Source organism: Petaurus breviceps, unplaced genomic scaffold, assembly GCF_028583685.1.
Source record: "Petaurus breviceps papuanus isolate PSGF00001 unplaced genomic scaffold, PetGlider_PUasm1.0 80, whole genome shotgun sequence".
Classification (NCBI taxonomy): Eukaryota; Metazoa; Chordata; class Mammalia; order Diprotodontia; family Petauridae; genus Petaurus; species Petaurus breviceps.
This window is the reverse complement of record NW_027186540.1, coordinates 20,642,408-20,667,884: the sequence shown is the minus strand read 5'-3', so window position 1 is coordinate 20,667,884 and position 25,477 is coordinate 20,642,408. Positions and strand designations below refer to the sequence as shown.

General features: G+C 37.0%; 1 protein-coding gene across 3 annotated transcripts in view; it reads right to left on the bottom strand.

Annotated features, from left to right (window-relative positions):
• Window positions 1-25,477, bottom strand: part of LOC138176039 (gamma-secretase-activating protein-like) — a 116,026-nt gene that overhangs the window by 84,315 nt on the left and 6,234 nt on the right. For all 3 annotated transcript variants that reach the window (XM_069106778.1, XM_069106779.1, XM_069106780.1), the window contains exons 2-6: window positions 17,302-17,378; window positions 15,346-15,402; window positions 10,788-10,857; window positions 10,532-10,582; window positions 3,855-3,943 (exon numbers count right to left, since the gene is read on the bottom strand). In XM_069106778.1, the coding sequence (XP_068962879.1) occupies window positions 3,855-3,943; window positions 10,532-10,582; window positions 10,788-10,857; window positions 15,346-15,402; window positions 17,302-17,378 (344 nt within the window). The remainder of the gene's footprint in view (window positions 1-3,854; window positions 3,944-10,531; window positions 10,583-10,787; window positions 10,858-15,345; window positions 15,403-17,301; window positions 17,379-25,477) is intronic.

The window sequence follows — 25,477 nt, the reverse complement described above, 5'->3', positions numbered from 1 at the left end:
GGAGGGTGAGAGAATAGGATGGGGGGTAATAAAAGTGTGTTTAGATTAACGAGAATAGGAGGATAAGGGAGGGATCCATTGAGGGGAGAGGGCAAGGTAGCAGGTAGAAGTAAAGTAGAACAGTCAGGAGGGAATGGAAATAAGAGATACACACAAACATATAGATCAAGAGTAGAATTTATTAGGGAAAAAAAGCAGGGGTAGAAATTATGATCTCAGACAAAGTTAAAGCTAAAATGTATTTAATCAAAAGAGAAAACTAGGGAAACTACACTATATGTCAGCTTTACTCATCAATATTGTTTTAGACAATTTTTTGATAATTTATAATAACTAGACAATATAAGTTCAGAATGTTGCTGTGGTGTAGGAAATGAGGAGTTGGTAGACTCAGAAAACTGTGGAAAGACTCAGACTTATCAAGGAAGAGGTTATCCACCCTCAGAGAAACAGAGAACAAACAAGTATAGTACAGTCTTACATAGATGCATATAAATATATATGTCTATATATGAGTATGATTATAGATATCTAAGTATATGTATGTGTATGTAATTGTACATATGGATGTGCATATGCATGTATATATCTTTGTGTGTATGTATGTATATATATCAATATATGTATATGTGTGTAAATATCACACATACATAAATATATCCACACTTAGTTATACCTTCTGGGGGGAGTAGGGGAAGAAGGGGGAGTGAAAGAACAAAGTAAAAAGTACACTGCTGAGAACAAAAGAAAAATTACAAGGAAGCAAAAAAAATAGATAAATCTGAACACAATGCTTAGTGTTTATAATAGGCTTTCCTGAAATGAAAATTTATTGTTGTATATTTTGAATCCTCTCTTATACTCTGCTGTGCATGTGGCAATGCTTTTTTTTTTCTTTTCTTATTTTGTATTTGTTTTAATATATAAGTTTATAATGTTTCTTTTTCTTTTCTTATTGTGCATTTAAGTTTTTTAATTTGTTTGAATTTTTTTAAGTAAAGAAAAAAAGATAAAAGAAAATGAACTGGAGAAGAAAATGGCAAATCACTCCCATATCTTTGCCAAGAAAATCCCAACTGGGTCACAAAAAGTCAGACATTATCAAACAACTGTAGAAGTAGAAAAAGAACACTACTTCATCCTCAAGTATTTTTTTTAAGTTCAAATAATTGATAATGAAGAAAATTTTATATTAATATATCATTTGATGGTTTCAATAATCTAAATAATTCATTCATCATTCTTTCAAGAGTCAGGCAAACCAAAACATCAATAATCACTCACTAAACATACTAAATACCAGATACTATGCTAGGTGCTAGTAATACAAAGACAAAAATGAAACAGACCCTTACCTCAATGAGTTTATATTCTGTTAAAGGGAACAGCATGTACACATATAAGTAACTATAGAATTTTTTTTAATATAAAGTGATTTTGGAAAGGAGGGCAATAATAACTGGGAAGAAGGAATCAGAAAAGTCTTCCTATCAATGGTAATGCTTAAAAGGAATTTCGAAGGAAACAAGAGATTCTATGAGTTAGTGATGAGGAAGAAATGCATTCTTTTTTTTTAAGCAATTGGGGTTAAGTAACTTGTTCAAGGCCAGTTATTTTGGGTGGGTGTTAAGTATCTGAGGCCGGAACTGATCCTGGGTCTCCTGACTCTGGGGCCAGTGCTCTTACTCACTGCGCCACCTGGCCACCCCTGAAAGAAATGCATTCTTGGCACAAGAAATGACCAGTAGAAAGGTACAGAGATGAGAAATGTTATGTTATACATAATGAACAATAAGAAGGCCAGCTTTGCTGTGTTGTAGAATGTAGGAAGAGGAGTGATGCATAATATTATTAGCTAATGACATCAGAAAAATAGTACTTTAAAAAATAAACAAGAAAACAGTGCTACATTATCTGAAGTATGCTTTGTTCCAAAGACCTAGTCCTGGGGCCTAAACTGAAAATGGATTCTTTCCCTCAAATTATCTTCCTTTCTGCTACTTTGACTTTTGAAGAAAGACAGTAAAACTAAATGAAAAACTAGTAGAGTAAACAAATCTTTTTTGTGAAATATTTGTACCCATATTGGTCTATTAGAACATATATGACAACATCAGCAGCTCAAAGTTGCTATTATTAGAACCAATAACTCAAAAGTTTAAATATTTTTGGGGCGGCCAGGTGGCTCAGTGAGTAAGAGCACCAGCCCCAAAGTTGGGATGACCTGGGGATCAAATCCAGGCTCAGATAGTTTGCACCACACCCAGAAATAACTGGCCGTGTAACCTTGAGCAAGTTACTTAACCCCGATTGCTTCAAAAAAAAAGTTTAAATATTTTCAATAATATATATATATATATGTTAGAATTGCGGATCTAATTCAGGATTCATGATACATATATGTTATAATAGAAAGGAAGGTGGACCAGGGGTAGGAGAGGACTGCAGTACAAGTTTGAACTGGGTTCAGAAATATGCATAATCACAAGAAACATACATATGCATATGGTAGCTTGTAGGTGTAACAGGGGTCAAATGAGGTACTCTTCCTGCTTCTGGCCAGCCATGTATGTGACTTCTCAGAGAGAGGGCTTTCTTTTTTGAGATGTCAAGGCATTTCCCTTTCTGGCCACAGAGCAGAAAGAGCAGGTGAACCTTTAAATGATAGGGAGTGACCCCACACCTAATGTTCTTTTCCTTCTACTCTCCCCTCATGACAAGTAACATACTCTTTCAAGAGACTTTCCATAACAGGGTATGGCAGTTCTCTTCCCCTCATCCCAGCTTGGCCCCTCCCATGTGGAAACTAAAGAAAGGAGACTCATTCAGGGACCCTTGATACTTTCTCCACTTTGTGTTTCCTCTACTGAGTAGGTGACAGAACATTGTTCTGGTGATAGCTATGTTAAGGGGTGGAAGTTGCTTTATGATTTTGAGAGAGCCTGGGTCCATTAGGTGGAAGTTCCCAGTAATAAGGAGATTTTCTTTGGAGGAAAAAGTGAACATCAAAAATGGTTTAGTCTTAAACCCCAGCCTGGATTCGTGAAAGATATGGACTGGGATCTGTTTGGACAATACAGAGCCAAGGTAATATTTGGAATGCCTATTCAGAAGTCCCACAAACTATAGCATGTTTCAATGTTTATGACCCTAACTCAGCGAAGATTTAATGTTAACCGTTCTGGGAATTCAAAGATTATGACTTGGTCTCAATTTTCTTATCCCTGCCCTTGAGGCACCTACATTCCATTGAGGGGATATAATATATACAAGTAGGTACATATAAAATCAGTCCACCAATAAGCTTTTATTAAGCACATACTCCATGCCGGTCACTGTGCTAAGTGCTGAGGATATAAAGGAAGGCAAAAGGCAGTACCTGCTATCAAAGAGCTTGGAGTCTAATGAGAGAAAAGTATATACAAAGTAATAAAGAAATTTTCAGGAGAGGGGACTAAGAAGTAGGGAGAATTAGGAAAGGACTTCTATAGAAGCTGATATCTGAACTGTGCATTCAAGAATGCTAAGAATTTCTAAAATGTCAACATGAGAGGAAAGTAAATGCCATATATGGGAGACCACCTGTGTAAAAGCTCAGGCAGAAGGTGGAATGACACGTGTAGGGAACAAGGAGCAGGCCAATGTGAATGGAATAGAGGGATGCCTCCACATACAAGCTTAACTATTTCACTCTGTGAGAACATAATAGAAGTACTGCATATAAAGTCACATTAAATGAATGTATTTATATTTTTGATGCTATATAAGAATATTTTTATCAGAAGAAAATACAGCTTTACTTGGAGTTTCATGCCTTTTTGTTAAGGTGATGAGTAAGTAACAAATTAGCTTACCTGTACCCAGACGCAGCTATCTACAGCTTTCAGGACCCTCACGTTGTTAACTGGATGAATTTCAACCAACAAAGTCAAGCACTTAGAGGCTACAAAGAAATTAAGACATTAGGTGATTAAGACTTTTACAAAGTAATATTGTGTCTTTCCCAAAAGTGAACAGAAGAAAAAATTGCTACAAACTCCTTTAAACTGAATACAAGCTGGGGAAATTTGGGCACTAATGTGAATTAAATTTTTTTCCTACTCTTAATCTTCACATTAGTAAAAATGGGTCCAAAAAGTCCCTGAAAAACCATTTTCAGAAAAGTACATCAGAACATTGGCTTCCTACTACACAAACAGAATTCAGTTCTACTTGTGGACAGCAATTGATTTATTCCTTTCCACAACCCAAACAAGTTTTCCATAATCCAAGAGCATCCAATAATGACAAAGGCCCAGAGTAGAGGCCCAGGCTTCAAAACCACTTGACAGCTCCCCCAAAGGTGGCATGTCAATATGTAATCTACACATCCCAGAAGACAGAAGTAGTTTTTCAAGAGAGACAAGTGCAAACAAAGACGTCCTTGATCAGCCCTAATCACAGGGACCCTGGAGGGGAGGAGGGACAGCAGTGGACAAATGACCAGTTTTTCAAGAATTATTTAGACTGTGATAAAGAATTACATTTGAAACAAAAGTAGCTTCTCTGACAAAAGTCAGCTAGTTATCAGTCCTCACATTTTCACCTGCTAGACGAACAGACTTGATTAGTAACATTAGGTCACTGGAAACATAATAAATCAACTGAATTAGGAGGTAGAATTTCAGGAATAAAATCCCCAAAAATGTTAAGCTAGAAATTAACAGCACTTTAATAGCCCAAATGGATTTTAAATGTGGCAGACAAGTGATTTCCACATTGATGAAATAAGTCAAAAGTCTCCAGACAGCCACGTTCAGAGAAATGCACAGGGATTCTGGCTTCATATGACACAAACAGAACTCCATTCTATGTCTGGTCAGCAGCTAAACTGCTTCACTCAGCTTAGCTCCATGGCAAATACTATCAGTATACAATAATAATGTGATTTTTTTTTTACGTGTGTAAGTGAGATATCACACAATCTGGAATGTACTCCAAATTATTTTTTCTCTAATAATCGAATCATATTTGCATTAACTGAGTCACTCCCTTTTTCAGTTGCCCTGCTCTCCTCCAAGGGCCATATATACATTATGCACTATATAGCTAATAGACGATGTTTTTACATAAAACATAGATAATGTTAGATTGAAATTCTCAGCTATGGAACAGAATGTTAAACTATTTGGTTCACATGGAGCCTGAACCGATGTCTTGGCAATATTATTACATTATTTTAAGCAACTATAGATAACCATCCACAAAAAAAAGGCACACTATCATATGCCTTTAAAACTAAGGTTCTTAAGATCTCTTCCTACTTTAGTTAAATACTCCTTCTCTGATGAAGATTGTACCAAAATTTAAAAATATGATTATACTAATGAAGTAGGATTTTATTTAGAAAAAAAATTTATTATAATCCTATATGACCTTTTAGCATAGCAGAAATGTCATGGGAGGCAAAAGAATTGAATTCTAGGACCAGCTCTCTCATTACATGGCAGTGGGTGAATCACTTCAAATGAGATAATATTCATATTGCAATTAGGATGGCACTTGGTACATAGTGGGTGCTACATGGATAGTTAATCTCTTCCTTTCATATCACTTCTGTTGGCTTCAGTTTTAAATATGTAAAATAAGACTGGACTAGGTGGCCTCTAAAGTTCTTTCCAGTTCTAATATTCTATGCATCTATGAAATAAGTATGTGACACTAAATAAAATATTAACAGGAGTTCAAGGAATAAGGGATTAGTGTGGGCTAGAGTAAGTAGACCTTACAGAGAGACGAGATTTGGATAATGGGTCAATCAGTGGCAAAATAAAAGATAAAACATTTCTTCAATCCCTTGTAATCTGACTTGTCTTTATCATACTATTGAAACTGATCTTTTCAAGGTTACCAGTGACTTTACCTAGAGACTAGATTTGCATGATGGGTAGATTGGTGACCAGACAAAAGACTAAACATTTCTCAATCCTTTGTTATCTGACTTTAGCCTTTACCAATCTATTGAAACTACTCTTTTCAAGATCACCAATGACATTCTAGTCTCTAAATTTAGCAGCCTGTTCTCCATCTTCATACATCCTGATTTTACAGCATTGGATAGGGTTGACAATCCACCTTCTTGGAGGATCTCAATCTCTTCCTCACTTGATTTTTAAGACTCCACATTCTCCTGGCTCTCCTCCTGCATTTTTAACCACTTTCAGTCTGTCTTCTTTGCTGGCTCATTTTTCTCTTTGTAAATTTTTAAAGTGAGTGTTTTCCAATTCTATACTATGCCCTTGATAACTCTGTCTCTTTATATCTCTTTGTTGCTATAGTTTCAAATGTTACCTCCACACAAATGCCTCCCAAATCTGAGCTCCAGTTCCATATTTCCAAGTGCCTACATAATGCTCTGACTGAACATCTAACCAATATTTCCCCCTTGACATGTCTATAACTGAGCTTATCTTCCATCCAAAAATCTGTTTCTTACTTCACTGCTTTCAGTTAATTATTTCACCATTCTTCATTAGTATTATCTCTTTCTTTTTAACTCTTCCCAATTCCTTACTTCTCAAATACAATTTGTCCCATTGATTCTAACTCCACAATCTCTTTACAATTACCTCTTCACTATTCTTACTACCCATACCTTATGGCTACTAGTTCTAATAACCACTTATATGAGCTATTGTAATAGGCTCCTAAGAGATCTTCTCACTTCTCCCTTTTTTGTTCCTCCAAATTAACCAAGACAAACAGGGCACGAAAAGGTTCTAGCTTTTCCCTTCACCCCTCCCTTCCATTCCTTCTGCACAAAGGAAGGGAAGTGTGAGTGTGTGTACATATATTATACATATATGTATATGTATCTATGTATGTATATATATATTTATACATTATATGTGTGTATATGTGTTTGGTAAGCACAGACACATGAACTACATTTCCCATGAGGCCCTAGGCCCAAATAATGGTTGTTGATTGAAGGAAAACAAGAGTTCTATTTCCCAGGAGGTATTCCCTAGGAGTTGTTGCTGATTGGTAGAAAGAGAAGGAAAAGAAGAAGAGGAAGAAGAAGAAGGAGGAGGAAGAAGAAGAGGAAGAGGAGCAGGAGGAAGAGGAAGAGGAAGAGGAGGAAGAGGAAAGGAAGAAGAATAAAAGGAAGCAGAAGAACAAGAGGAAGAAAGAGGGAGAAGATTACAACCAGGAATCCAGCAAGAATAGTGGCAAGGTTTTGTTTGTTGGCTTGTTTTTAATGATCATAAGGCTATCAAGCAAAGCTGAGGAAAACAGCAGAGAGAAGAGACATTGTGGCTGCAGTAGCAAAGTAAAAAGGCCAACAGATGCCCAAATTGGGATGCTGTTGCTGCATTCATTGAAATTCCTAACCACTCACTCTCGTTCCTGAAAGATACAGTCAAGCCTTCCCCTATCGTAGTTATAAGTTTCTAGAAGAGTTAAAGACTGAAACTATTTTGGAGACAAAGGGGAATGAGACAACAGTCGCAAGGAGTTTGGGGTATGAACACATTCTGTTTCTTCACTGTTCATTTTATCCTGAATAAACATTCTATGTCTCTAAATTTTTTTTATCATCGCTCTGGTTTGCTAACAACCATAGGACTAAATATCTGAGATACAAATAAGCTTCAGAAGGCTCCAGAATTATCTGGGTAGGGCAAGACAGGCAATAATAATGGCTAGCTTTTATAGAGTGCGTCAAAGTTTGCCAAGTGCTTTATATCCATTACCTCATTTGATCTTCACAAGAACCCTGTGAGGTAGGTGTACTTAATATTTTCCCCATTTTACAGATGAGGAAACTGAGGTTGAGAAAGATTTAGTACCTTCCACAAAATCACAGAGCTAATAGGTATCTGGAGGATTCAAACTCAGGTCTTCCTGACTCTAAATCCAGCATTTTATCCACTGTGCCAAGGACATAAAAGTATTAATTATTAAGAATCCTCACAATGACAGGGTCTAGCATACTTCCTCCAGCTAGATTGGAAACTCCTTAAGAACAGAGTATACTTCATTTTTATGTTTTTATGTTCAGTCAGTAATTAACACATAGTAGGCACTTAATAACTGCCTGCTTAACATGCTGAACTGATTATGCCACAATCTGACATGTCAATCCCCAACTCAAAATCCTTCAACAATTTCCTGTTGCCAGATGAAAAAGTTAAAATTCCCTCTATGGAGTGAAATCACCCTAATTCCCTAACCTTATTTCTTATTACTCTCATTCATTCACTTTTTTGACCAGCCAGATTGGGATACTCATCATCCGCTCTCTAACTCCTGTCTTTCCTCACCTATATGCCTCTGCTCACACTATTTAACATGTTCAGACTGAGTTCCCACACAACCTTTAAAGCCCAACTTGGATTCTTCTTCTTCTTCTTCCATGTATTCTTCTTTGATTGCCTTTAGTCAGGAAAGACCTTCCCCTTTCACTCATTCTCCATGTAGCACATTGTTTGCCCCCTCTCTGACATACTTGTCATGTTTTATTTTTCACTGAGTTTCTTGTTAAGCTCTAGGAGAACAGAAAATATGGTATCTGAATTTCAAAGTATCTCACAGAGTTAGTAGTCTGCACAGAGCAGGCACTTGATAAATGTGGGGTTGAATTAAATTGTTGAAGCCCAAGCAGAGGGAACAACAAAACCAAAGGCTTTGGGGCAGGACTGAGCTTGACATGGACAGGGACAGTAAAGAGAGAAGTCTGACGAATGCTGAGGGAACCTGGACTAGTTTGGGAAGGAGGAGCAGATTCCGTACCATCTTGGAAGCCTGGCAGAAGAGTTTTTTGTTGCTACTCTTTAACCAAATTCCAACTCTTTGCAATCACTAGCACATGTTACTTTGATCACTCATTTAGAACTACACTTGTACAGCTTTGTAGTATTGCTAATTTTAATTTATTGCTATGTGTATACCCTAGCTCCCCAACCAGATTGCAAAACACTTGATCATAGACACTATCTTACAACCAATGCCAGAACAAGGAATTTGCATAACTGAGAAAGTCTTGAAAATTGTTTACTTTGTAATACATAAGAATTGGTTTACCACAAAGGAAATACCTGTAAGTATCATAGTGGATAAAATTTAATGTTTTTCTAAATGTGTGCATTCATTTTTTTATTATAATGTGGCCCTTTCCCTGCTCCTTCACCTTCTGTGAGTAGTATGGTATACAGCTCTTTACCTTGCCTATCCCTGGTCCTGATTCTTATAATCCCATCACCTGGATTATAGGACACACTCAAAAGTTCATTGAAAATGGGCAGCTAAGGGGTGGCCAGGTGGCGTAGTAAGAGCACTGGATCCAGAGTCAGGAGACCCGGGATCGGTTCCAGGCTCAGATACTCGGCACCCACACAAAAATAACTGGCTGTGTAACCTTGAGCAAGTTACTTAACCCCAATTGCTTTAAAAAAAAATGGGCAGCTAGGTGGCACAGTGAATAGATCACCAGCCCTGGAGTCAGGAAGACCAGAGTTCAAATCCAGCCTCAGATACTTAACACTTACTAGTTGTGTGACCTTGGCCAAGTCACTTAATACCAATTGCCCTGCCTTTCCCCCTCCAAAAAGAAAAAAAAAGTCTGTTGATGAATGTTGATGATGAAGGAGAATGAAATATCTATTTAGCTCTGTTTTAGGCACTGTGCTAATACAACCCCAGAGATGTAAAAAAAATGCAAACTTTGCCTTGAAAGAGCTTGTGATCTAGTCGGGGAGATAACCTACACAGACACCTAACCACTCCATCAGTGCTCCCTGTAGCACTTTAAAGCTGTGTGTAGATGGCCAGGTCATCTAGAAGGCAGCTAGGTGGGACAGCAGATAGAGCACTGGGCCTGGAGCCAGAAAGATCTTAGCTCAAATTCAGCCTCAGATACTCACTAGCTACAAACCTGAGGAAGTCATTAACCCTGCCTCAGTTTCATCAACTGTAAAATGGAAATGATAATAGCACCTCTCTCACAAGGTTATTATATGGCTCAAATGAGGTGATATTTGTAAAGCACTTAGCATAGAACCTGGTGCAAGCAGGTGCTTAACACAAACTTGGCCTTCAAAGATGGGCAAGATGAGTATTTGTTCAATACTAGTAGTGCATCTGCCATGCATTTGGAACTATACAAAACAAATGCATCTCATGATCCCAGGGGCTTTCATTCTAAAAGCAGAGTAACTCAGTTCAGAAAACTTGAAATTCTATGCATTTTGCAGATGGACCCAGGCTGACCTACCTTCGTTCTCCTCCAAGGCCTGTTCCTGACTTTCTGGACTTTAAAACCATGCCCCCATTCTTCCCCCTTCAAAACCCAGGTCTCAGCTTCCTTTTGAATATTGTCTTTTCCCCATTAGAATATAAGCTCCTTGAGGGCAGGGACTTTTGCTTGTATTTGTATCCCCAGTGCTCAATACAGTAGTAAGCACTTAGTAAATGCTTGTTTGCTTCCTATGCAAGAGCCTGAAAAAGACTGGTCAATATTAATAAATACAGTAAAAAATTACTATATTACCTGGTTGAAGTTCATTCCTTATTTCCTTAGCTGATTGTATAAAACTGGCAGCTAATGGAAGAAAACCACAGTCTTATTAGAGATTTTAGAATGATTTTCAAAACTGAAATGACAAAATCATGTAAGTTGAAGCACAGCACAACCTATGATTTCATGTAGGTTAGGGCCTACTAATATGTCTAAGAAAATTATCTCCCTAAGAATGGATAATACATAATAAATTATTAATGCAAAAATTCAAGAGAATATCACTTACCAAGTAATGTTTTCTCACGGTTCACAGAACAACTGACAACTTGCAAATCTTTCTCAAATGTATACAGATGCTGTTTAGAAATAAAATTGTTTATTATGGAGTTTCATGTTAAATAGCAGTCTTAAACTTATAAATCACCTTAATAAATTTTCCTTTTAAAATTATTGCAATTTTATTTTTAACAATAATTGGCAAGGATAATACTGGCAAGCCAAAATTCCACTAGCTTAAAAATCTGACCTAAAAGTTATCACTACAATTGCCCTACTAGTGTTTACTTTGAAGACTCTAGTAAGAATTTCCACAGTTTATTAGGAAGATTTTTTTAAACTCCGTTTATGTTTTGTAGGGATTTTTTGGGTAGTTTCAAAATGTCAAAAAGATTAGGAGTCTGGCTTCTTTAAAAAGTCAGCTGGTAAACTGCAAAATTCACTCACTCCAAAAGAACAAAACTAAGTGAAGAGTTAGGAATAGCTAAGGATGGCTACCATTATTCACACCCCTTTGAAAAGCAAATTGAAATCACTCAGAAAATACAAAAGGGAAGAAGTCTTAGAGCTTCAGCAGCAAGTAAAAGGAAAACATAAGGGCCTAATTATGAAATTTATTAGACCAACTAACTGCAAGGGTTTCAGGATATAATTATTATTTATATTCTAAAAGCAGCTGAGTCCAAGATGGGTCCAAGATAATGTACATTAAAGGGCTTAGGGTTACCCCAGTGGAATAAATCCAACTCTGCATATATTGATAGAAGTTAAAAGTTAATAAGAAAGTATAGGTCACCTATTTATGGGTTGCAGTTTAAATGAGTTTTTGTGTGTGTACAAAAGGTTCAGGTAAGTATATCCGTTGATACTTCCTTGCCAAAATTCTCAGGGACACAGAAGTCACTGATCCAGGCATGATTTCTCAGAGCCCGTTCCCCTTATGTGTAGATATTCTGGCTCCTGAGCATTGGGCAACAAAGGCAATAGAAATACGTGATAGCTAAGGGTCATATTCCTAAAGGGAAGGCATTTAGTAAGGTACAGTTAGGCAACACCTGAAACATGCCCAGGTCCCCCAAAATACCAAGTGCTATTTGACCATGCCCAGATATTTCATCTATCCTGTCTTCATACATGTTCTCTCCGTAAAACCACAGAAACACAAAAGCCAACTTGCATGATTCACCAGGGTTATTTTTTGGGGGGGAAAGGGGGGAGGAAGGGCGATTGGGATTAAATGACTTGCCCAAGATCACTTACATCAGTCAGTCTTTTAACAAGCATTGGTTAAGCACCTTTGATGTGCCAGGCCTTGTACCAAGTGCTGAGGAGGCAAAGAAAGAAATAAGACAGTCTCTGCTCTCAATGGGCCCACAGTCTGATGGGGGAGATAACATGAAAAAAACTACATACAACAAGATATAGATAGGATAAAACAGAGATAATCAACAGCATTAATAGGGATAGGGAAGGCCTTCTTTAGAAGGTAGGATTTTAACTGAGACTTGAAGGAACCCAGGGAAGCCAAGACAGGGAAATGAGGAGTGAAAGAAAGAATTCATAGTATGAGCAACAGCCAGTGAAATGTTCGGTGTCTAGAGATAAAGTGTCTTGTTCAAGGACCAGTGAGGAGGGAAGTATTACTGGATCAAAGAGTATGGGTCGGACAAGGGGCAGGGTAGAGAGTAAGCAGTAAGAACACTCAACATGATTCTTGTAAATTCTCTGGCATTTACAGCCCCAACCAACAAGGCAGCAGTGCCCATACAATCAGCCAGCCTTGTTCCAGGGGCTTTCAGTTCCTGTGGGAGGGTGGCAGCCTCCCAAAGCAATATCTGGCATATCTGGACCCACAGCTGTTCAACCACAGCTTAAATGGGGAGGGAGCATGGCTTATTTACAGCCACCACAAAAGGACTCTGTAACAGGCTCATTTCTTGTATGAAATAGTGTCAGTAGATAGCACCTCATGCTTTATGCTTTTCTGTGGGGTTTTTCTGATCTTGTTCTGTTTAAATCACAACCACACACACACATACACATACACACACACACACACACACACACACACACACACACACACACACACACACACACACACCCCTTCCCAGCTTTAGACCTCTTCTTCAATGTAGTTCATAATCTCCTTCCTCCTAGCTTTTTTAATCATTTGCCTTTGCGGACTCCTCTGTTTCACCCAAAGTCTCACATTCCTATCTGTTCGGACTAAACTGTATTCTGCCTTCTCTCACTTTATTCCCACTGTTCTTCCTTTGTTTCTTTATTCTTATGTATTTTCTCTCCTAACCTATGTGTGTGTTATAAACCAGTTGGGTTTATAACACACACACACACACACCTTGGATGAATCTGAAGCTCTGTCCTAGGCTCTCTTCTCTTTCCCTCTCTATACCATCTAATTTGGGGATCTCATGAACTCCCATGGATTCAATGATCACCTCTAGGCAGCTGATTCCAAGATCCATATGACCAGCCTTTATCTCTCTCCTGAGCTCCAGTCTTATACCATCAATTGCCTTTTGAACATCTCAAACTGGACATCCATCTATTACATCTCAAATTTGACAAGTCCAAAACAGAATTCATTATCTTTCCCCCAAAAGCACCAACCTTCCAAACTTTTCTATTACTGTTGAGAACAACATCATCCTTTTAGTCACCATGATTTAAATAATTGGTATCATCTTCCACTCATCATTTATATTCACATCATACATTCAGTCTGTTGCCATGTTTTATCATCTCTACCTTCACAACATCTCTCAGTGGCTCCCTTCTCTCCTCTGACATGACTCTCATCCTGGGGCAGGCCTTTATCACCTCAAGTCTGGACTATTGAAGAGTCTTCTCTTGGGCTCCCTACCTTGGGCCTGCCTCCAATAAAATCAATCCTCCACTCTGCCACCAGAGAGATATTTTTTTTTTTTGCCTTTTGGAGGGCAATTGGGGTTAAGTAACTTGCCCAAGGTTATGGCTAGTTTTTCTGTGTGGGTGTTAAGTGTCTAAGGCCAGAACTGAACTCGGGTTCTCCTGACTCTGGGACTGGCACTTTACTCACTGCACCACCTAGCCACCCCAAGAGATTTTCTTAAAGTATAGTACTTCCCTGCTCAATAAACTCCAACTGATCCCTATTACCTCCAGGATCAAATATAAAATCCCCTGTTTGGCTTTTAATGTCCTTCACAGCCTGGCTTCTTCCTACCTTTCCAGTTTTCTTACACTTTATTCCAACCCCAAACCTCTACAATCCAATGAAACTGGCCTTCTTTGCTATTCCTCACACACAACACTGCATTCCCCAACTTGGTGTTTTTTGATTAACTTTCTCCCAGGCTTGGAATGCTCTCCTCTCACCAACTAGTTTCCCTGACTTCCTTCAAGACTCAGCTTAAATCCCATATCCTAGGGGTCCTTCCTAATCTCCTCCTTCTTTCACCACCCTCTACCGCTATTGCCTTCCTTCTGACATTACTTTCCGTATACTTTGGATAGAATTTGTATGTTGTTAGCATCTTTTATCCCCCAATGTGAGGATGACCTTTCTGAGGGCAAACTGCATTTTTGCCTTTCTTTACATCCCTAGTCCTTAGCATAGGACTTGGTACATAGTAGATACTTAATAGATGTTTCTTAACTAGCACTTAAAGTAAGCTGGGCTCAGAAACAGAAACATGTGTGCTTTGTCTTCCTTCTCTCCACCATGCTGATATTTTTCCCCAATCACTCTTAATGTGTGTAACTTTAATATCATACCATATTTCACTGCATAATCATTGCACCCCGGGGTTTTTTTTTAGTCCAAAATTTGGTTTATAACTTTTCATCCTGTAATTGTCACATGGTATAATTCTGTTCCTCATGCTGCCTAAAAGGTAAACAGAGCAGCAATGTATTCACCAGTGGCATATGGATATGCATTTATCTCTCACACATTGCAAGCCACAAGCCTAGAGTTCTCAGCATACCCACATTGTCAGTATATTTCTGAAAGCTGACTTCCATGGTTTGTTTAGAGAACTGGAGTACTAATGGCATTGTCACTCAACCCAATGAAGAGCCATAGGCTCAAGGGGAGCAGGCAGGCAAACAAAGCTGCCACGAATAAGTCACATGGTATGATAAGACTTGCATCTTCCCAATTTTAATGTATATTCATGAGTATTCCATGCATCCTAATCTTGCACAGTTTAGTAATAAATGATTTTTAAGTAATACCAGCACAATTTAAAAAAAAAGATTCACATAATGGTCACACCCCACTTTTTTGCAAAAACTTTGGCATAAAATCTGTGATGATTATGCTATGAAATATGGTATTTGAAAGCACTGGCTAGAAATTTTTCATGCTGATTTCTACAAATTAGTGTTTTGATCTAAGAACTCTTGCAATCTTTCTTTTTTAATGAGAATGCAACAAAGAAAAGGACAAAAACTGAAAGATTTATGAAGCTATTTTAAACTGAGAAACAAGAAAGGAAAGAAAAGAGTATAAAAGCAAGAAGGTAAATATTGAGCATAATAACATAAGACTCCTGCTGTCTTACCTCATTTTTTTTAGTTTGGAGATCATATAATCCAAAGAAGACATTTCTCTTACTGTCCTATTAAAAGAAATCAATTGTTAACAATAATAGCAAAAAGATGAAAACAAAATTAAGTGCTTAACCCCTGGATCTAAGGAAATGGTTCAATAAATTATAGTATGTTAATATACTCTAATATTGTTATATATTAAGGAATGACAAACATGAAAAATTCAGACACACAGAGAACTCAGAGATATACATAAAGAGATGCAAAATGAAGGAAAAGAGCCAAAAGAAAAATATACACAATGACTGCTACAACATCAATAAAGCCAACATTAAGACAATAAAACTGGTCAGATACAACCATAGCAAGAATACTGAAGTTTAAGGACATGCCCCTACTTTCTGTCAACTGGCTAACCAAAATGTGTTTGTGTTTATTGGGGAAGGATCTGTTGTATCATAACAAATTACATCAAATCTTTTTTAAAGTAAAAAAATAAATCAGTCATCCATTTTATTAAATGTTATATATTTGGAACAGCTGAGATCCTGCTGGCTTAAAAGCAAAAAGTTCAAATACGGTAACAATTTGGCAGAAAGCAGGCACCGTGTGACTATGTCAGCGTGGGAAACACATTGTCCCCATCTAAGTGGGCTGACCATGTATACTGAAAGAAGGGAAGTAATAGTCATAGTCTCTGACAAAATACATTGGCAGCTAAAAATATGAACTTACTTTACATAGTTAAAACAGTACATTATCAATAGAGTAAAACTGATTTTTTTTGAGATTCACCTTCAAAATTTTAACTATTTAAGCTCAAAATAGCTACAACAGACTGAATAAGTATGTCAAAAAAATTTTCCTGAAAAAGACTTGAATGTGTTTAATTCTGTCTGATAAGAAATTTATATTACTGGTTTTTAAGCTATCAAAAAGAAAAAAATACCATTAATAAATTATTTAGAGGTACAAAACTGTTCACATCCTTTAGCCAAGTGATCCATTATTTTGCCCATATCCCAAGGATGATGACAAGGAAAAAGATCTATCTGTACCAAAATATTCCTAAAAGCATTATTTGTAAGACTAAAAGATAGATACAATCTATATGGATAACAGTTGGGTTATGGCTGAACAAATTGTGTGATCAAATAGTATAGTACCACAAGAAAGTACAGATACAAAGAGAACAAAGCAATATGTGAAGACTTAGAGAGACAAAATGATGTAGGGGATAGAGTTGGCCTTGGAGACAGGAAGACCTGAGTTTGAATTCCGTCTCTGAAATATATCAGCTATATGATCATGGCCAACTCACCAAACCTCTCAGTTACTCAGGAAACTTTCTACACCTGAGTTATAGAAAATTTGCTGATCTACATTTGTCGATGAAATTATTACACTTGAAGTCTAGAAGTTAAACAATATGGATGAAGTCACAGATCATGTCAAAAAATGTATTTGTAGGAAGACATTAAATGATGCAGAAAGAGGAAAGCAGAACCCCCCAAAAATGGTACTGACAACAACTATGTAAATAATAACAATAGAATAAAATTCAGGAAATCCCCTAAGAAGATTCCCTTAGAAAAGGGGAAATAAAGTGTAGAGTAGGACATGCTACACTGTTAAGATTAGTACACATTTCCAAAAAACCCTTGGAAATTATTTGTTAATGGTTGCATGAACCATCACCTTTTTGAGGAGCATTTTAACATTCATTGGCTGATGGTTATTTAAAGCAATTTATTTGCTTTTGAGTATTTCATTACAGTTTTATTTCTAGAAAAATAGAATTATGTAAGAGTTTTATGTCATACGTAACGTTTAACAATTGAATTCTAACGTTAAATTTTACCAAAAAATTATAATCATAAACTAAAGGCTAACATTCAATTTTCCCTCACAATCCATTCTGTATAAAGAGAAACAAATAATTCTGTGTAAAGGGGGTACAAACATACCTTACAACTGTAAATAACTTTTCCATTTCTTTCAACATTGACTACATGTAGATTTTCATAATTGTTCTCAACAGGATCTGAAATAAGACAATATTAAGTCAAAGGGGTACTGGTGTTTTTGGTAAACTGTTGGGAGAAAAAGTTTTTTAAAAAATATGTGAAGCAAAATCATCATTTAGTATTAATTAAAAAAAAAACAGAAAAAACTACTAGTGACTGGCACATAGAAGGTCCTTAATAAATACTTCTTGAGTGACATAAAGTCACCTCACATATCAGGAAAACCTTTACAATAGCAAATATACTCTTGGTCATCCTATTACAAAGACTGCATAGATTTTTTTAAAAATATAAATGATCTCTTCTATACTGGATGAAGCTACTTTCACAGGTCAATATAATCTAGACTTAGAAGTAACACTTAGTCAATTCAATATCATCATTTCACACGTGAAAAACCATCACAGAAAACAGTATTTGAAATTAGAACCCACTCTGACTCAACATGCCATCAGCAGATTCCCTCTCTAAAGATCCTTTTAGGACAGCTAGGTGGTGCAGTGAATAGAGCATTGGCCCTGGAATCAAGAGGACCTGAATTCAAATTTGGCCTCAAATATTTGACACACTTACTATCCATGTGACCTTGGGCAACTGCCTTGCCTTCCCCCTTCAAAGAAAAAAAAGATCCTTTTACACCCAAATATAGAGGTGTGTATCTTAGAGGAAAGAAGGAAATATATATCTAACATTATTTTAGCAAAAATTATTATTGATAATATTCATAATAATACTGCAGGTTAAACTTTAAAGTGTGTTATGCGTAAACTTTTTTTCTGGAGAGCTAATTGTTAAATATTTGCCAACACACCATGTCCACACACACACACACTGTAATATATATTATGTATTATATAATATATTGTATTGTGATTTGTCCTTTATTCCCAAAGAGGACAATGACATCAGGAAGATGCCATGACTTGCAAGTGAGTTGTATTTAAATATACAGCTATATACACATACATACACACACAAATATATATGTACTCACATATATACACATATATGTGTGGGTGTACACACACACACACACAAACACACACAAAGAACTTGAATCAGGTCCTCCCTTAGCATCACTGATAGTTCTAAAACACCCCTGTAGCAGCAATCACCCCAGGGTGTCTGCCAACACAGATTCTTGGATCTGCTTTGATAAAGGAAAGCAACTCAAAATGGGTTAACAAGCTTATTTTAATCAGTCAAACATATATATCGTTTACCTAGTTCAGGGGAAAAAGGTCAGCACCCTGAACTTCAAAATATACAGACAGAATTATCAAGACAGAGAAACAGATCAAGTAGACAGTTTCCAAACTGCCCAACCATTATATCCGTACCAAATCAACATCTGGGTTTTTCAAAGCCGAGGGGGGGCTCTCAACAACGGATTCCCAGAATCCAGATCAAATCACAGAACACTTCTCAAAGTGAGCCGCAAAACAAAGGTACACACCAGGGCTTATATAGCCTTCTCCTGGCTCAGAGAATGTAACAACCTTATTGACTCACTGGCCAATCAAGAAGTATCTACTGAAAAACAAGCCTCCCACCCCAGGCTCCAGGTGCACTTTAGCCTAGGGGCAGGGAAGATCTTAAAAATTTACATTCCCATTACAACCTCATCCAACCCCAACACTAATGGGGTGGGGGGGGTGGGGGGGGGCAAGAAGAAAAGAGGAGAAAGTCAAATGTCAAACTTGGAATTTCAATGCTATAGGGAATTCCCAACTGGCAAACTTCCATTACCAATGAAAGTCAACAACTGCTCTGAAATATGTAGTCTAAGAGAGTTTCTGAAGGGCAAAGAGAGGTTAAGTGCCTTGCCTTGACTGACACAGACCCTGGTCTTCCTAGGCTCTCTATCTACTATGTCACATTGCCTCTCAGTCTTTTGGTTCCTCATTTTAATGGAAGAAACAAGGGTAGAGAGATGAAATGACAGTGTACGGTAAGTATTAAAATCATGAAGAAAGTTACAAGAATGAACCTGACATCATGGTAGATGCTTGTAATCTAGGTGACCAGAGAATGCCGAGACTGGCAGGTCTCTTGAGTTCAGCAGTTCTGAATAGCAGTGGATTATGTTGCTTGTGTGAGTGCATGAAACTCAGTCTCAAGATGGTGAGCCACAGGGGATACCAGGTTACCCAAACAGAGCAAACCAGTTGAGGTCAGGAACAGAACAAGTCAGAACTTGGACACCTATAAATAGTGGGACTGGACATATGAGTAGCCCTTTAACTTCCAGTCTAGGGAGAACAAGTATTTTCAAAATATGGCCTGGAGACTGGCAGACAATAATAATGAGGCCAAGGGGGGAATGGCATAAATGGATTTCAAGGACTTTTTAGAAGTTTTTTTAGAAGCAGCTAGGAGGCACAGTGGATAGAAAACTGACCTGGAGTCAGGAAGACCTGAGCAATACCATGGCTAGGTCTGCATCCCAAAGAGATCAAAGAAAAAGGAAAAGTACCTATATGCACAAAAAGATTGATAGTAGCTCTTACTGTGGTGGCAAAGAATTGGAAATTGAGGAAATGCCCATTAATTGGGGAATGACTGAACATGTTGTGGTATATGATTGTGATGGAATACTATTATGCTATAAGAAATGAAGAGCAGGATGGTTGCAGAAAAATCTGGGAAAATTTATATGAACTGATGAAAAGTGAAGTGAGCAGAACCAGAAGAACATTGTACACAATAATAGCAATATTGTAACGATAATCAATTGTGAAAGATTTAGCTAATCTGATCAATATGATGTTGCAAGGCAATTCCAAAGGATGTATGATGAAAAATGCTATCCCACTTCCAGAGAGAAAGTGGGTGAACTCCAAGTACAGACTGAAGAATAATTTCTTTCACTTTGTTTTTCTTGCTTTTTTTGCTTAGTGGCTAATACAGAAATTTATTTTGCATGACTTCACATATGTAATGGGTATCATGTTGCTTGCCTTTTCAATGAGTGACTGAGGGAAAGAATTTGGAACTCAAAATTAAAAAGAAAAAATGTCCTTTCGTGGTTCCCTATTACTTATGAAGTTCAAAAGTCTTGTTTGGCATTCAAGGCTTAATACAATCTAGCAACACTTTACTTTTCCATTGTATTTCTTACCTCACACTACATGCCTTCCTATGTTAGCTATTCCCCATAAAGACCCTCCATGCCTTTACTCATCTGTTCTCTATATGTGGAATACCCTTCCTCTAGCAATCAATAAAGTTATTGAGCACCCATCATATGCTGGGTACTGTACTAGCTATACATGGAATACAAAACCAAAAATAAAACAATCCCTACAGCTGAAGAAACTTACATCCTACCAGGGGAAGACAAGGTGTTCCTGTAAGTATATAAAGAATGAGTACAAATTAAATGCAAGAAAGTTTAGGGAGAGATGGTACTAGCATTTGGATGATGTGGAAAGACTATATGTAGAAAGTAGTGCTCAAAATGGATCTTGAAGGAAGTAAGGGGTTCCACCAGGTAGAAATGATAAGGAAATGCAATCTAGGAATGGAGGACAAGGAACATAAAGGCACAGAGAGAGAAGTAGAGTATTGCTTAGAAGGAACAGCAAAAGACCAGTTTGTCAGAACCAAAGAATTCAGGGAAGGGAATAATGTATTATGAGGCTGGAAAAGCAGGTTGGGGACAAGTTGTGAATGAAGGTTTTAAAAACCAAACAGAAAACTTTGTATTTTATCCAATTCTAGTATATTAAGTGGCAGAGGCGTACTGTGGTCAGACTTATATATATGAGGAAAATCACTTTGGCAGCTGAGTGGAGGATGGGTGGGAGTTGACAGAGACTTAAGGCAAAGAGACCAGTTAGAAGGTCATTGTGATACTCCAGGCAAGTGGTAATAAGGGACCTAATTAAAATAGTAGCTGTTTGAGTAAAGACAACAGGTGCAAAAGGTGCTGTGGATGAAAAGATAGTAAGATCTTTCAACTGACAGGGCAGGTAGGGCTCAGGAGAGAAGAATAGAGGACAGCATCAATGTAATGAACCTGCCTGACTAAAAGAAGAGTGATAGGTTTGAAAGAAGTAGGGAAGTTCAGAAGTGGGATGGGTTTGGTGGAAAAGATAATGGGTTCTATGTTAGATATACAGAATCAGAGACGCCTATCATACATCCAATGTATCCAGTGATACATTTAGTGCACTGAAATGTACACTAAGTAGTTGGGAATAAAGGAGCAGAGGTCAAGAGAGAGCCTGCTGGGGCTGGATATGTGGATCACCACACTACCCGTTAAATTCCAACTGCCCTTTAAAATCCATTTCAAATTCTGCCTCTTCTAGGAAGCCTTTCCTGGTACCTCCTTTCCCCAAAATAGTGATCCTTTCCTTCTCAGACCTCACCTAGAACTCATTTTTAAAAACAATTATCATGTGTTATAATATTTGTGTTTATATAATATCTCCCTAGAGAACTATAAGCTCTGTAAGGATAGGACCAACCTATTATAACATAAACTTTTCTCCCCTTCCCAATCTCTCTAAAAAAAATAACCAACAAATATTAATACATGACTGATGAACTTGGACATTTCATCATATTCACCTAATTCTGGATTTAAAGACCAACAGAAAATAGAAGTTATAGATTCAGGATTCAATAGGGAAGAAATTGCTTTTTTGCTTCCTCAAAAACTTTATAAAAATGAAATTATTTTAGCTTCTGGCATGTTATGGTTTATTGTTTCATTTCCCCCAAAATAGTATTGGCATTTATTTTTTTATAGGACAAATATGTGTCTATATGGAAAGCAGCAAATTATATGACATTATAGGACATGATAATCATCTGCACACCATCTTATAATTTGAGACAAGCTGAAATTTATCTCAAAAGATAGGATCAATCTGTTGGTGCCTCTGGGGAAAAGATAAAAGAGAAGCAAATATGACCATGGACTCTGCATATTAGACCTATGGTATGTGTAAAGAAGGAGTTTCTTGGGGAAGAAAAACACCCAAGTCTCAAACTGCAACAAAATTAATCCTGTAATCATCTCATAAAAATTTTAGAAAAATCCCCCCCAATCACTCTTGAAACCTCTCTACCTTGACACGATTTATGATATATTTATTGTCATTTGGGGGATAAATTTTTCTCCCCCCTTATAATGATGCCGAGAGACTTTTAAAAGATAATTTTAAAAGGTTCAGTTTGTAGGTCTTTGTAGGTCTCAACACCTAGAAGTGTACCTTGTAAAAATTTGGTTTCACTATTTTAACTGAATTGAGAAGGAAAAAATATCTTGTAGGAAAACCCCTTTTCTTTTCCCTAAGATTACTTGTCAGTCTCAAATCAGTGAAAATTTAATGAAAGGGAAGAGTCTCAATTTGCTATAGTTTATAAAAGGGAATAATTGTTCCATTATAGGTCATTTTCACTTGTTAATAATTGCTGGAGCCAGCAACAGCCTAAAAGCTATAGAAAATGAAGAATTCTACACATTCCCTATCTAGTGGGTTGATGATCTAATTTGGCAGATGGAATAGACTCAGAATAACTTTGAGGGGGAGGATAGGTAGTAACAAACAGTGCAAGGATTACCAGTTCCTACAGATGACATGTTGCTTTCACTCTAAATTGCACAAAGCTTTAGTTAGTAATATTTAGCAACCCAGGAAATTCAGAGTCGAATGTTTCACTATAATTTTTCTCATCAACCCTTTTGACCCTGAACAGCCTTGTTTATGTCACGCAATCTATGAATAAGCTTAATTCCATCTTTGCTTAATCATTCTTTATGACCATCCTCCAATTAAATACCATTGGAAAGTCCAGAGGAGGAAGTGTTACAATTTCAAATGAGGAAATGTGGCTTAAGCTCAATATACTCAGCACTTGTGAAAAAAAAATTTGATAGAAAAGAACTTTCAACACTAACACTGCTAAAATGGAGAAGCTCAGTTTTTCTTTTTTAATGACTACAAAATCACTGCTTATATAAGACAGACACTAGTGCACCACATTTCCTTTTTTATGTGCTGCTACTACCCAAGTGCAAAGGCAAAGTGATGCCATTTGTAGGAAAGTAACAAATAAACTAATTTAAAAAAAATTGGTAGAGACAAAAAGTACTTCTTGCATTCCAAATTATTTTTAAAAGGGCAAAAAAAAAAAAAAAAACCAGCGCCTGCAACAATGTTTTGTATGTAGCAAATATTCAATAATTAATTAATTGAGATAAAAGTATCACTTTCCTCCCCCCTCCCCAAAAGGGGAAAGATGACTCTATTCTCAATATTGGAAATGACTGTCCACAGGTCCATAGGTCCATATCTGATTCCTATTTTGAGAAGCCTGTATAAATATCTTTTAAACAATCCCCACATCATCTAAGGCCTCATCATTATCAAAGAGCACTCTTCCCAAACCAATAGAAAATGAACATCATTATGTGAGTAGCATTTCCTAGGCAGAATGGGCTAAAAAAAGGTTTTTCTTAGGTCAGGAAACCCTGAAAAAAGTAGGAATTAGAGAAAATATCTGAATGAGTAAGAACAAAGGTATAAAAAGAATGGGGGAAATGAAACTGACCTGAAAGTTAAAGGGACAAAGTCAATAGTACAGAAGAAGAGGATTATAGAATTTAGAGCTAGGCAAACTTTAAACCATCAAGTGGTTTATCATATGAGTATCAAAAACTGTGATAAGGAAATTTTCTTTCAAAATCAGTCCCAAATAATGTCTCTAATGTGCCTTCTATCTCAAAATCTAAAATATGCTCCAAGTATAATCTAATCCCTGAAAAATTTTGCTAGTAATGACCACATTTCATGGTTATAACATCAATTGGAATCATTTTAGAAATTTTAAACTGCATTTTTGTCCAATACATTTATAAAATTGTATAGTGATTCCAAATTTCTCCTTTTACAGAGAGGGAAACTGAGTCTCTGAGAAGTTAGGAAATTATGTAACTGTAAATGTAAAATATACTCCAACTGAGAAAGCTTGTGAAGCAGTGGTACTGTAATGGTACCCCTAATTCACTAATTAAAGAAAAAACTGGAGCTAACAGAAGCAATTCTGTAAATCAAGTTTACAAAGAAGAATTAATGGCAGAAACAGAAATGGGAGGGGAGAGGAAGTGGAATGGAATAAGCATTTGAACTGCCTACTATGTGCCAGACATTCTGTTGAGCACTGCATAAATATTGTCCAATTGATCCTCACAATCTTGTGAGGTAGGTGCTATCATTATCCCCATTCTACAGATGAGGAAACCGAGGATGAAAGGTTATATGACTTGCTCCAAGTCATACAGCTAGTAAGTATCTGAGACCTTTGAACTTAGGTCTTCCTGTCTTTAGGCCCAGGACTCTATCAACTATGCCACCCAGCTGCCATAATGCATTCATTCATTCAACATTGTGCTAGGAGCTAGAGACAGAGGAAAAGTTAAGATATGACCATCCTCATAAAGCTAACAGTCCAGAGGTAGGTAAGACACATGCACAAACTATAACACAAGAATTACAGCACAAAATAGAAGCACTGGGCTTGGAGTCAGATGACGGGCTCAAATACTGCCTCTGCAACTTACTACCTGTGTGAACTTTAGCAAATAACTTTAAAACTCTACATTAGAGAATCTCTCAAAATAAAGAGCTGTGGACTATCCACTATTCTGTCCACAAACAGCATCTGAAATGTAACAATTTCCTTCAAAAAAACAGCAATGCTTCTAGTTGACTCTGGAAAAAAGGTACATGGCAGGGACAAAATGTTATATTTACCAATTTCCCCCCAAATAACATAATTTCTACTAGATTCACCCAATTCTTCTCAAGATCCTAGTTTAGACTCTTTCCTCTCTATCATATTCCTTATTCACACACACACACACACACACACACACACACACACACACACACACACACTGATCAAGTCTTACCGATTTGTCATCGGCCATTTTTTCTATCCCTTCCTTACCACTCCCATCATCACCATCCTGGATATCTCAAATAATCTTAGAGTTGGAATAGGTCTCAAAAACTATAAAGTTCTACACATATCTGAAGAGGAAACACAACACAACACACACACACACACACACACACACACACACACACACACACACACA